Here is a 12,027-nt window from a genome sequence, read left to right as displayed (position 1 = left end):
TAGACGGACCATAATATTTTGGCTCCTTGCAACTAAAAATATGCACGATATCCTTAATTTTTTGATTGGATTGGTGTGTACCTCAGAATTATTGATGAGTTGAAGTTTGAAGATATTTGTGGATAATGCAATTGTTATTTTCTTGATGTAAATGTTCTACCTGTGCAGCAGGTACAACAGGATGAATCCACTCTGCTCACTGGCAGTCATCCACCCATTCACACATCTGAGCTACCTTCATTTCAAATTCAGTTTTTGGATAAGGAGGTGCTGCTAGCAAGTGCAAAGAGGCTTGTTTTGATATGCCACCTCTTCATCTTACTTTCCTTGATGTTCATTTCTCAGATCAGTGCTGCTGACTGGGGACAAGCTGAAACGACATATAACCTCTATGAGGTTCTTTTCAAGGTTCACAAGGTATGTAAAGAGCACTTCAGCTTTCACCTAAGTATAGATGGCTGATTTTTGTCTTTTATATCAGATTAAATGTTTTTTAAGGAGGCCTATTAAACAGGGCTCTCTATAGAGTGGTGCAGGGATGACGTAGTTACCCGGAAGTAAGCTGCGCATGGGCTCCCTCGACAAAAAAGCAATGGGATTTCTCCATAGGATTTTGGAAAATAGCTCGAAATAAGGTCTGTGGAAAACGAACCTGTTTGATAAATGCACGTTTTGTTCAGCCGGATAATATCCACATGTCTACCCTACTTTCATAATTTTTGTATCATAAATCTAATCGCAAGAAGCAAAATGCTAACGTTATGCTATAAACGAACTACAGCAGGGTCGCACGACTTCACCGTCACGCCAACTTAAGATCGATATTAAAAAATACAGATTCTAAATTGTACAAGTTGAAGCGTTTGTTTTAACAGTTTTCAAGAGCGCAGGTACTTGCTTTCAAGAAGAACAGGACAAACAAACTTAGCGGGAGTGTTTACGTGTTCGGCGTAATGACGTACAATGGCCTCGACAACTTCTGTAGTCCTATTCAGCCACTTGGTAACAACCATCGTTTTTCAGACATTTCAAAAATCACCAGTGGGGTCACTGCTGATGTATTTAATGTCGTAGAACAAAACGGATCCGTCTCTTCAATTTGTGTCAAACACAGACCTTATTTTGAGCTATTTTCCAAATTCCTATGGAGAAATCCCATTGACTCTGAGACAAGGGAACCAGTAGTGGTAAAATGCTAACTCTGAAGGGGTGGAGCTCTCAGAACGAGGAGGCGCAAGCTCGGGTCAGTCACACAACCATGCCAGGTCGAACCGGGACCTGCATGTTGCCCCTTTCACACCAACGCGGTTCCAGGGCCGGTTCGGAGCTTGTGCCTGATAAGCACCGGTTTTTCCTGTTCACGCCGCAACGGAGCCGGCTCTTTTCCCCGAAATCCGGTTCTTACCAAGCTCGAAAAAATTGTCGGTCTAGAGGCAAGAACCGCATACGTCACACTTACGTCGGAGGGGGGCAAGATTAACCTGAACAGTTTATGGAGAGTATGGCAAATAAAAGTTGAAACAAGCAGAAGCGCTGAGCAAAGTGACTAGAACGCAACCACACACTTTATAAAGTCAGGCAACACTAAACAGTAACCAGGCTTTGTGTGATTCTGTTTATTTGTACCTTACTTTGACCATCCGTTCGCTGTCATTGATCATTGTGGAGGGGGCAGATGTTTTGTATTATAGTAGCTATCAGATGGAATCAATACGGGCTGCACAGGTTGTCACGTCCGACTATCACAACAAGTAGAATCATAATGAAAAATACGCCGGTAAAATGTGCCTGTAGAAAACGGCTTAGGCCTATGCCACAAGTTAAAGCAACAAGCAACAAGTAGCCTAGTCAATATAGTCAGTGTAGCTTTGGCTGCTATGCTAACATCACCCATTTTATACCAGAGAAACTTTCATAACAGTGTTATGATGCCAAACAGCGTCAATTCAGACTGAAACACATTCACTTAAGGGGAATTGGGGATATGTATCAGCTGCTTGTGTGACAGTCACACAGTGAATACTTTACAGCGGCCGCTACATACACATTAATAAACAATGAACCACGGCACTCTGGAGAAAAGTATAAGGTTGGAGAAGTAGTTATTTAATTTAATCTGGCTTCGTATGATTCAAAGTAACACGATCATCGACCCGACGCAGTCCCCCATTGTTGTTGTTGTGAGCGAAGCACGGAGCTAGAACTGGAGCTGCGTGTGAAAGGGGCAACAGTAGTCACTTGTGTGTGACTGACCCGAGCTTGCGCATCGTCGTTCTGATAGCTCCCCCCTTCGCTCCAACCCCCCGCCCTCCCCCCACATCTACAGGTGAAAATTACTTTAGCGACACATTCATCGCAAGAAGTGTAGCAAAAGCCAAGGCCGCAGATTCGTCGATTTATACTGCCACAGAGCAGATTCGTGAAGTTGTAATGACTGATTTGAGAGGTTGTAATAACCAAGTTGCAGTTGTAATGGAAAATATATTTTAAAAATATATTTTTTTCTGCAAGTGAACATTTCATCACTAAGTTCATTTTTTCTTTGTGACTTCAAATTTGGTTCACAGATACGTGAATATTTTATGTAATTGTGTGCATGCACAGAAGCTCCGATTTTTTTTTCTGCATGTGCTCACATCAGGTTTTACAAGCTCTCACACCATATCTACCTTCATAGTAATGACCTTTGGTAGTGAAATTGAGCCCTTGTTTTTACAATAATTGTTTTCAACACACATAGAAGCTTTGTCACATTCAACAGTTGGGAGAACAAAACTTGTTTCAGTCATCTAACCAAAACACGTTCCAAGAAACATTGACTTTGAGGGAACGTAAAATACTAACTTATTTCTGGGTTTTGGGACTTATTCCTGCACCACTCATGATCTACCAACCAAGATATGATCATAAAAACATAAATCAGTACAATTTATTATTCAGAGAAGGAAGGAAATTAATCTTCACCCTACCACAAGTACGCAAAATTGTTGCCCCAACATGTAATTATTAAAATGTTGTGTTGTAGCTGTGGATGGCCGAGGACTGCTGGCTCCAGGCGAGGCTCTACCTGGGGCTGGAGCACTCCCCGGAGCAGCAGGACGGAGAGTCTCTGTGCTTTAGCATTCTGGTCGGCCACGGACAGAGCCATACCTTCAGGGTGGAGCTGGCCTCGGACCTGGCTATCTGGGAGAAGTCCTTCCAAAGAGCTGTCTTCTTGGAGGTGCAGAGAATACGAGTGAGTATTTCCATATTACATGTCAAATCTTTTTGTTGACCTGTTTTTTTTTCTTTCTTACATTTGTTGAATTTTACTCAAATGAAACTAGTTCTCCAATCAATAAATCTTCTGCACCTTTCCACATTTGAAGTTTGTTGGATTGGTGTGCCTTTGTATGGTACAAATTACAAAAAAAAACTGTACACAATAGATTGCAGATCTCCCCAATGTGTGTCTTAAATGAGCAGAGATGTGATGTTTAAGTGAATAAAGCCAGACAGCAATTTTATTATGGAATGGGGAAATGGAAATGGAGGATTTAAAATAATTTTTTATTCGTCACACACACTGCACACAAGGGCACTGGTACCTCTTAACCTATCCGTCCATGCTTGGTCGGCTGGGGACTTGAGCCAGCTACCCTTTGGTTCCCAAGCCAAGTCAGTTAGGACTGAGCTACTGCAACCCTTCCTAGAGGGGCTGCAACACCTGATCATTTGGAGTCAACGGAGCAAGCCCTTTATATTTTTCCGGTTGTCATCTATAGAGGACACATTCGATATTAAACTGATCAAAACAGATACATCTGTTAAACAGATATAACACCATTACCTTGGTGTCCAAATAAACAAAAGAAAAAGGGTACATTTGCTTCAAATAAGGCAAACTGTGGAATACTCAATAGAGTGCTGCATGAATGAGTGCTAAACCTGGAAATGAGTTAGCATAACTACTTTCGGTTTACTCGTCTGGAATTAAATGTTTTTTGGACATGTTTTTGGTTAGTTGCCTAAAATAAGGCCGCTGTTCAGCTTGTTCTTTATTTTTCAACAATGAAATATTTTTGAAATGTATATTAAGCTGTATTACCGTTCCAATTGTGGTGAGCAGTGAGGGCATATGTTATCCCTGAGAGTTTGAGGCTAAACTTTATATAGAAAGTGGGTGAGGGCCGAATACTAAAATATCGGCTGAGATAACGGCAGAAACCTTTTTTTGTGTAACAATGAATGTGTTTTAGACAGATGGCCCCCCTACCAGAGCATTTACTGTATAAAGACTGTGTGACATTGAGAGTAGAGATATGTTTTCGACAGGGTTCGAGTTATAAACTGAGCTCTATGGGGGTCTTTGAAACTAACACTATCTTAAAAAATGTGCAAATGTATTTCGGAACCTATCCATGTGAACATATTTTGGGGGTGGACCTCAAATCCTCTAGGAGGGTATGGACCCCCCGGTAAGATATTTTTTTTATTTTGGAGTTAAATGCATCAATCTGGTGTATTTTGAGGGGAAAATAAAGAGACTAGATATATGGAAACACCCATATGAAACAGATGCCACATCATAGACAGACAGTCACCCTGTGTGAGGCAAACCGATGGCCAGTCCGGGCCTGCCAGCAGCCAAACTTGCTACAAACTTAAATATGAAAAGGTTCAACTACGCACACACACATCATCTCGGCTCGCGCAGCACGCTCACAGGCATAGATTGTGCAATAATGTATTGCGTATCTTGGAGGTGCAGTGCAGGCATATTGTTATTCAAGAGATGTGTTGTTCTTTTGGAAAACATGTTTTTCTTTTAGCCTATTTACCTCGTTAACGTAAATAAAACTCATTACATTGACACATGCATTATTTGTGATTAAAAATAATGGTTGTTGGTAATGTATTAGCGACCCCCACAGATGTATGATTTCACTGCGTCCGTGGGAGCTCAGACCCCTCCTTATGGGAGCTCAGCTCCCATTGGCTCCCACATAACTCGAACCCTGGTTTTTGATGTAAAAACAGAGGTTATTTTACATTATTTTTACCACAACTGCGGTTTGTTTTTTCTAAAAGGTGGAAGAAATACTGCAGTTTTTTTATTTTAAGAGGCCCTATTATGCTTTTTCGCATTGTTCCCTTTCCTGTAGTGTGTTAAAAAGGTTTTATGCATGTAAAAGGCTAAAATATAAACGTTGCAATTCTGTTGACTAGCACTCCAGCACATTTTACATGATAGGTAAAGGGGCAGGACATTTCTGACACATCTTTAAGTGGTTGACTAATTTTGATTTGATTTGACTTTTTCAAACTTGTAAAACAATAATATAAAAAATAATAATAAAATTTAAATTAAATGAAACATGAAAATTATGATACTGTACAAACTTAAGCGGTATCAGATTGATAAACAACAATATTATTGACTTACAAATGATATATAAACAAATGATCTACCTAATTACACATCAGAAAAGGGGTGGGAAGAAGTTTTTTCAGAGCCGGCCAGCTAGCCAATCAGAGCAGACTAGGCTCTGGTTTCAGAAGAAAAAGAAGCAGATTGGATATTAAAGAAAATAATTATGTTGCTCATTGCCTTGTATTTATCGTTGCTTAAGATTTCTTCTGAATAATAGTGTTGCTTACATTCTAGTTAACTAATTGTTATTTATTTTTTTAAAGAAATCATTCTAATCCTATAACTCTAATCACTACTGCCGCTTCATACAAATGTAACGCTTCATCAGGGAGAGGTGATTGCATGTGAAGCAAAGTCTTTATATCCATCGATTCTTTGTGCTTTCAATTTCTTATTAAGAAATAGATTGAATTTAAAATTGAAAGCTAGGCAGCGCTGTTTTCCATAAAGGTTTTGTTACTTTCAATGTATTTAACCTAAATAATTAGTCCTCACATCAATGAGCCATTAAATTGCCTCTTACAAAAATATGTTTAAAGTGTAAAGGTTATCATCTCATGTGGAGAGTGCATTGTTAAGCAGTTCTCTAATTGTCCATCAAAAGGCTTGAACTCTAAGGAAAATATCATAGTCCTGGCCTTATTTTTCTTGGTGTTGGGGCTATTTATAATTTTGTAACATTTAATAGTAACAATTAAATAATTATATTAAAATATATAGTCACTTGGTATTTTCCATTATTTGAGGTACTTTAAGTAGTTGTTCATGCTTTTATTTTGAAGGCAGCCTTAGGCACCGGGTGATTTAGGTATTTATTGGAGACAGTTGAAGGTGGGTTTTGGCACAAAACATATTATTTTGTCGTATTCATGATTGGAAAGGGAGAAATTCAACTGAAACAGACGAAATTCTGGACCATTTCTTTTATCCTTTGTAAGATTCACTACCTGGTGATTTTGTGTTTGTTACACTGGGTTTTGTACCTTTTTTTTTTTTTAAATCTCTTTTCTCACAGCACTATGAGAAATGTGCTCACCATTTATGCCCCTTTCACACCAACGCGTTTTCAGCTCCGGCTCGGAGCTGGAGCCTGAAAAGTGCCGGTTTTTCCTGTTCACACCGCAGCGGCGCCGCCTCTTAGCTCCGGAATCCGGTTCACTTCCAGCTCCAAAAAATTGTCGGTCTAGAGGCAAGAGCTTCGGAGCTAAGAGGTGGCGTCGCTTACGTCTCCCTTACGTCGAGGCATGCAGGAAACTAAACCCACCTCCCCTGAACATGGGTCGACTGTCATGCCTGCCTACAAGCAGTAGTGCTTATAAACAGGGGTGCACATAACTTTTTTGCCCTGGTTCTCAAAGGAGCACCTGGAGATGTTGCTTGGTGCTCATCCTTAAAATGAAATAAACCGTAACTTTTGAGGGGGTTTTGACTTTATTTGCCAGACACACGGCACTGAAAACACATGCAGAGGTGAACACAGAACACACATGCAGAGGTGAACACAGAACACACAGAGGTGAACACAGAACACACATGCAGAGGTGAACACAGAACACACATGCAGAGGTGAACACAGAACACACATGCAGAGGTGAACACAGAACACACATGCAGAGGTGAACACAAGACAACATTAGCACGACCAGTAATCCTACAAGCTGTCATCACTACCCTCCTGACTGTTCTCCTCACTGTCTTCCTCTCTGTCAGACATGGTAGCTGATGATGTAGGCCTACTTATTTCTCTCTGGTTGAGTCTGCGATTAGCTGCTTGCATCCACAAGTCAACAGCTGGTTTTGGGTCGAAAGTCTCTGTTGTCATCTTAGACAAGTGGATGTAATCACATAAGTATGTGAACATAACCAATAACCTACCATAGCCAATAACAAATTAATGTAACTTATTTTATTTCTGTTGTTCATATCTTATTTTACCTTAACATTTATTTATTTATGCATTTTTGTTTATCTTTCCAGTTTTAAAGGATATTTTTGGTGACTAATCTATAGTATACATTGGAATGATTTCAAACCTGTTTATGCCTTGAAAATATGTGTTTACATAAATTGTGATCAAAACGTTTGAGACCCACTGAGATAACTTAGACTAAAGTGAACTATCTAAACACTCAGTCCTTTACCTCATTGAGCTGTAGTTATCAGCCTCTCAGTCTGACTGGAGAGGACTCTCCCTCCACATTATTGTAGACACATCTTCTTCTTATATCCATTAGAGCAGCTAGCACCAGATTCTAATAACAACAGCGCCGGAACCGGTGCACCCTCCCTCGCTCCCACGCTCACTCGCACTTTGGCTGTGAGCTGCGGGCGCCAGCTAAGCCAACATCCCCCATTTTCATCACTTACAGCGCCCATCATATAGGGCAAATGAAACGTGTAACCGGGGTGAAAAGGGTGTTACATTTACTTAATTATGAATATTGTTACATCAAGGCCGAAAATTATTAACGGTCAAAAATGCTTTTTCCCCTCCCAGAGCTGCCAGCGCAGCGCCTCCACAGATCTGGCGCCCTAGGCGAACATCTATAATGCCAGTGCTACGGGCCGACCCTGAGTTCATATGTAACTTGCAAATATCTTTCTCTCTCTCCTCTCTTCTCTCTTTTCTCTTCTCCCTTCTCTCTCTTCTCTCTCTCCCTCTCTCTCAATGTTGGTACGCAAATGCGCCTTTTTTCAAATGACCCGGTGCTCTTTTTTTGGCGGAGGTGCGCATGCGCACCTGCGCACCAGTTATGTGCAGCCCTGCTTATAAACACACTTTATAAAGTCAGGCAACACTAACCAGGCTTCGTGTGATTCTGTTTATTTGTACCTTACTTTGACCATCCGTTCGCTGTTATTGATCATTGTGGAGAGAGGCAGACGTTTTGTTTTGTATTATAGCAGCTATCGGATGGAATAAATACATGGGCTGCACAGGTTGTCGTGTCCGACTATCACAAGTAGAATCATAATAAAAATACGCCGGTAAAATGTGCCTGTAGAAAACGGTTTATTCCACAATAGGATAGCAATAGCAAGTAGTCAGTTTAGCTTCGGTTGCTATGCTAACATCACCCATTTTATACCAGAGAAACGTTCATAACAGCGTTGTGATGCCAAACAGCGTCAATTCAGACTGACACACATTCACTTAGGCTAAGGGGAACTGGGGATATGTATCAGCTGCTTGTGTGAGTCGGACAGTGAATACTTTAGAGCGGCCGCTGCAGTGTGAGCTAACCGGGAGCTAACGGAGGAGAATAAACTCCTGTGGAAGAGCAGCCAACACTGCAGCGGTCGGTAAATGCCGCAGAAACACATTAATAAACAATGAACCACGGCACTCTGGAGAAAAGTATAAGGTTGGAGAAGTCGTTATTTAATTTAATCTGGCTTCGTGTGATTAAAAGCAACACGATCATCGACCCGACGCAGTTCCCCATTGTTGTTGTTGTTGTTATTGTTGTTGTTGTTGTGAGCGCCGTAACGCCGTTGACGGTGACGTCATGACGCAGCAGCGGCAGCACCAGTCGGGCTCTGGGCGGTGTGAACAGAGCGGGAGCAGAAAAGGGAAACCGGAGCTGAACCAGAAAAGCTCTAGCTCGGAGCTAGAAAGGGAAAAGCGCTGGTGTGAAAGCCGCATTACTGTCCACCACTCCGCCAAACACAGCACTTTGCACTGCAGTTCTAAAAGTCTGCATTCAATTTTGAGGATGCTTGATACCTGTGTGTAGTGCTGTGTTATAAGTGCTATAGAGTGGTGCATAGATTTGTGAATGAATTTAGCAAAGGTTTCCTCAACCAAAAGCAACAGGATTTTGGAATATTTTGGTTTAGTTGTCTCATGTAGTTTTAGCAATCGCTGTTTGTTTAATGCTTAGAAGCTTTGGACATTCGAATGGGGTGACGTCACTTTTAGCCGAACTGCATCGTGGGAAGCGACGCAGAGCGTTGCTGGCGTGGCTCGCTGCCAAAGTTGAGCAATGTTCAACTTTTGACGTCTCGGCAGAAGCGTCAGCCAATCGAATCATATGCCAGTACAAGCTCTAGCCAATCAAACCGCTGCTTGTGTGTCAGGGGCGGGAGATTCATGGGATTGGTTGTTGGTCGAGTGTCAGACACGCCCGCCGGCAAGCGTCAACGCACGCCGCTGTGTGGACGGGCCGTTACTGACATATTTTATGTCAAAGAACCAAACGGTGGGTTATGTATTGTAACCCTAGTTATATAAGCACAGGCGGAGCCCTCTACTGGACGCTATGGGTACTGCCCTTGACCTTACTATTTGAGCGTTCACCTACTGAGAAATCTATAAACGTAGCCGGCCCCGGGGGGCGGACCTACCTGAGTGCACGCGCAGGCCCACAGTATATAAAGTGGCCACGCCTCCCGACTGTCATCCTACACCAGGGGTCGGCAACAGGCGGACCGCGGTCCGGATCCGGACCCAGACGCCGACCTATACGGACCCGGAGCTATAATCAATACATTGATAGGGGATTTTCCGGCGTCTCCCGCTTTTTTAACGCTGATTTGGGTGACTTGTGTAATTCGTGGAGAACCGAAGAGTTTTCGTTTTGGGGGTGGGGAGTCCGTCCGACTGATGGACAACTTCTCACTTCAAAAAAGAAGAAATCTAGACCGCAAAAATAATTAAACAAGCGAGTACCTGTTTTTCCTGGCCAAGGACAGGTTCCTTGAACACAACACGAGCGTAACGTGTCTTCACGTGGTATATGTCTCATCTGAAAGGAGTGCTGACGGAGAGCACCGGAACGCCGCTCCAGCCCTTCAAATATTGCAGTACCCATAAGGAGCAGTACACATGCCGCAGTGTTTGCGTGGCTGTGTCTTTAGTTGTAAGCACAGTGGCGATCTGTTGTTATTAGCATCTGGTTAGCTAGCTATGCTAACGAATTTAAAGAGCTTTTCTACAACCAGGTGGAAAAGAGCTCTCTCCTGAGAGGCTCAAATAACCTCAGCTCAGTGAGGTTAAGTATGGGCATAGATATGTCTCATAATTATTTGTATGAACATACAAATAATTTGTGTGTAAATATGTGATTTGTAAATGTAAAACACCATCCACAAATGCATTTAAAAGATTTGCAAACTCACAAATAAATTTGCAAATGTAAAACGGATCTGCAAATACGCTAAATATTTTCACAAATAAAAAAAAGATCTGTGAATATCTCTTTAACATTTACAACTTTCGATCAGGCATTTGTGAATCCATTTTGTATTTTTCGACCAAAAATGCGCTTGCGGATCTCAAATCTCTGCTTGTGGATCTCACATTTCTGCTTGTGGATCGTCTTTTTACACACACGGAATTTTGAGACATATTTTCCGCCGGTCTCGGCTAACATCTACTCGTGTCACTTTTCGGAAACCACGTGATGGCCTGCTGATGACGACATTTCCGCATGATTTCAAAGTAAGAGCATGATGGTTTGTTTAATGCTCTGTTTTTTATTATAATGAACAGCGGAACGTTAGATGCATTCTGTATCACCATCATCATCATCATCATCATGTTATAGTGATACAGTTAGTTTGTGTTAGTTTATTGGTTCAATACAGCATATATCGAGCACTTTCGTTGATATTGAAATACAGGCTCTACGCCACTTTCGGATCCCGGCAAGCGGCAAACTCTGGGGAAGAGCAGGGATGCCAATACGGAAGTGCCACACACTGCAGTTCATCTAGTGGCCAGTAGGAGCAGTCTGCACAAGGGAGCAATTTCCATAGACCCCAACTTTACAGCAGAAATAAACATGTTTACATCGTGGTTCAAAAAACCATATTCTCTGTATAGTTAGATTCCCCCTTCATGACTACTGTGTGGGGGGTGAACTTTTTCTCAACTCATCTGTTTAATTAATATTAAGCCTTAAAGTTATGCATATATTAGGGCGTGGTCACATTGAGTGACAGCTCTGTCAAGTGACTGCTGCTGCTAGCTTCTTGTCTCTCTGCTAGCTGCTCCGTGAAGCTACAGGGACTCTGCCTGCTCAGTTCATCCAGGGAACACAACTTGAAGCCGGCCGTGGTTGTTTGTTCTTCATGCTTATATATCGGACAATTGTGACTCGCTCTGCGGTTGAAACAGACGGTGCATGAATGCGGTTTTTGCGGTAAGTGAAATTTGAGTACTTATTGATGTGTTTATGATTTGAATCAGCTACTTAATGAATGTTAAGGCTTGGGTTAGCGTATAAGCGAGTGGTAGTTACATCGGTGCTAACGATGCTAATCGTAGTCTCCAAGTTAAAACCATAGACTGTATATAAAGGTTAAAACGAAATAGACAAGTGTTAAGCGTTAAGTGGGATAATACTGTAGAACAAACAGCTTCTGTTTGAGGTTGATAAAATAAGGTCATCCTTGTAACTTAGAGAGATATTTTATTATGTAGGTAGGAACTGTATGCATCGCTAAGGTTAATTTAAATTGGCTATGCTCAAGTATGTAGACAAGCTCATGTCGAAGTAGTGAAATCAACCTCACAATAAGATGTATGTATATTACAAATAATAATGTCATATTTCAAGATGATTAGGTTAGATATTACAATATGGTTAGTTGAGATGGAGTTCATTATT

At 41.6% G+C, this 12,027-nt stretch overlaps 1 protein-coding gene across 1 annotated transcript in view; it reads left to right on the top strand.

Moving 5' to 3' along the window:
- The window catches only part of sntg2 (syntrophin, gamma 2), a 134,049-nt gene that overhangs the window by 88,771 nt on the left and 33,251 nt on the right, over positions 1-12,027 (top strand). The window contains exons 13-14 of the mRNA XM_034210070.1: positions 346-417; positions 3,026-3,235. Of these exons, the coding sequence (XP_034065961.1) occupies positions 346-417; positions 3,026-3,235 (282 nt within the window). The remainder of the gene's footprint in view (positions 1-345; positions 418-3,025; positions 3,236-12,027) is intronic.

The sequence above is a fragment of the Gymnodraco acuticeps genome, unplaced genomic scaffold (assembly GCF_902827175.1).
Source record: "Gymnodraco acuticeps unplaced genomic scaffold, fGymAcu1.1, whole genome shotgun sequence".
Classification (NCBI taxonomy): Eukaryota; Metazoa; Chordata; class Actinopteri; order Perciformes; family Bathydraconidae; genus Gymnodraco; species Gymnodraco acuticeps.
The sequence above is the reverse complement of the archived record's forward strand: the minus strand, read 5'-3'. Positions and strand labels throughout refer to the sequence as shown.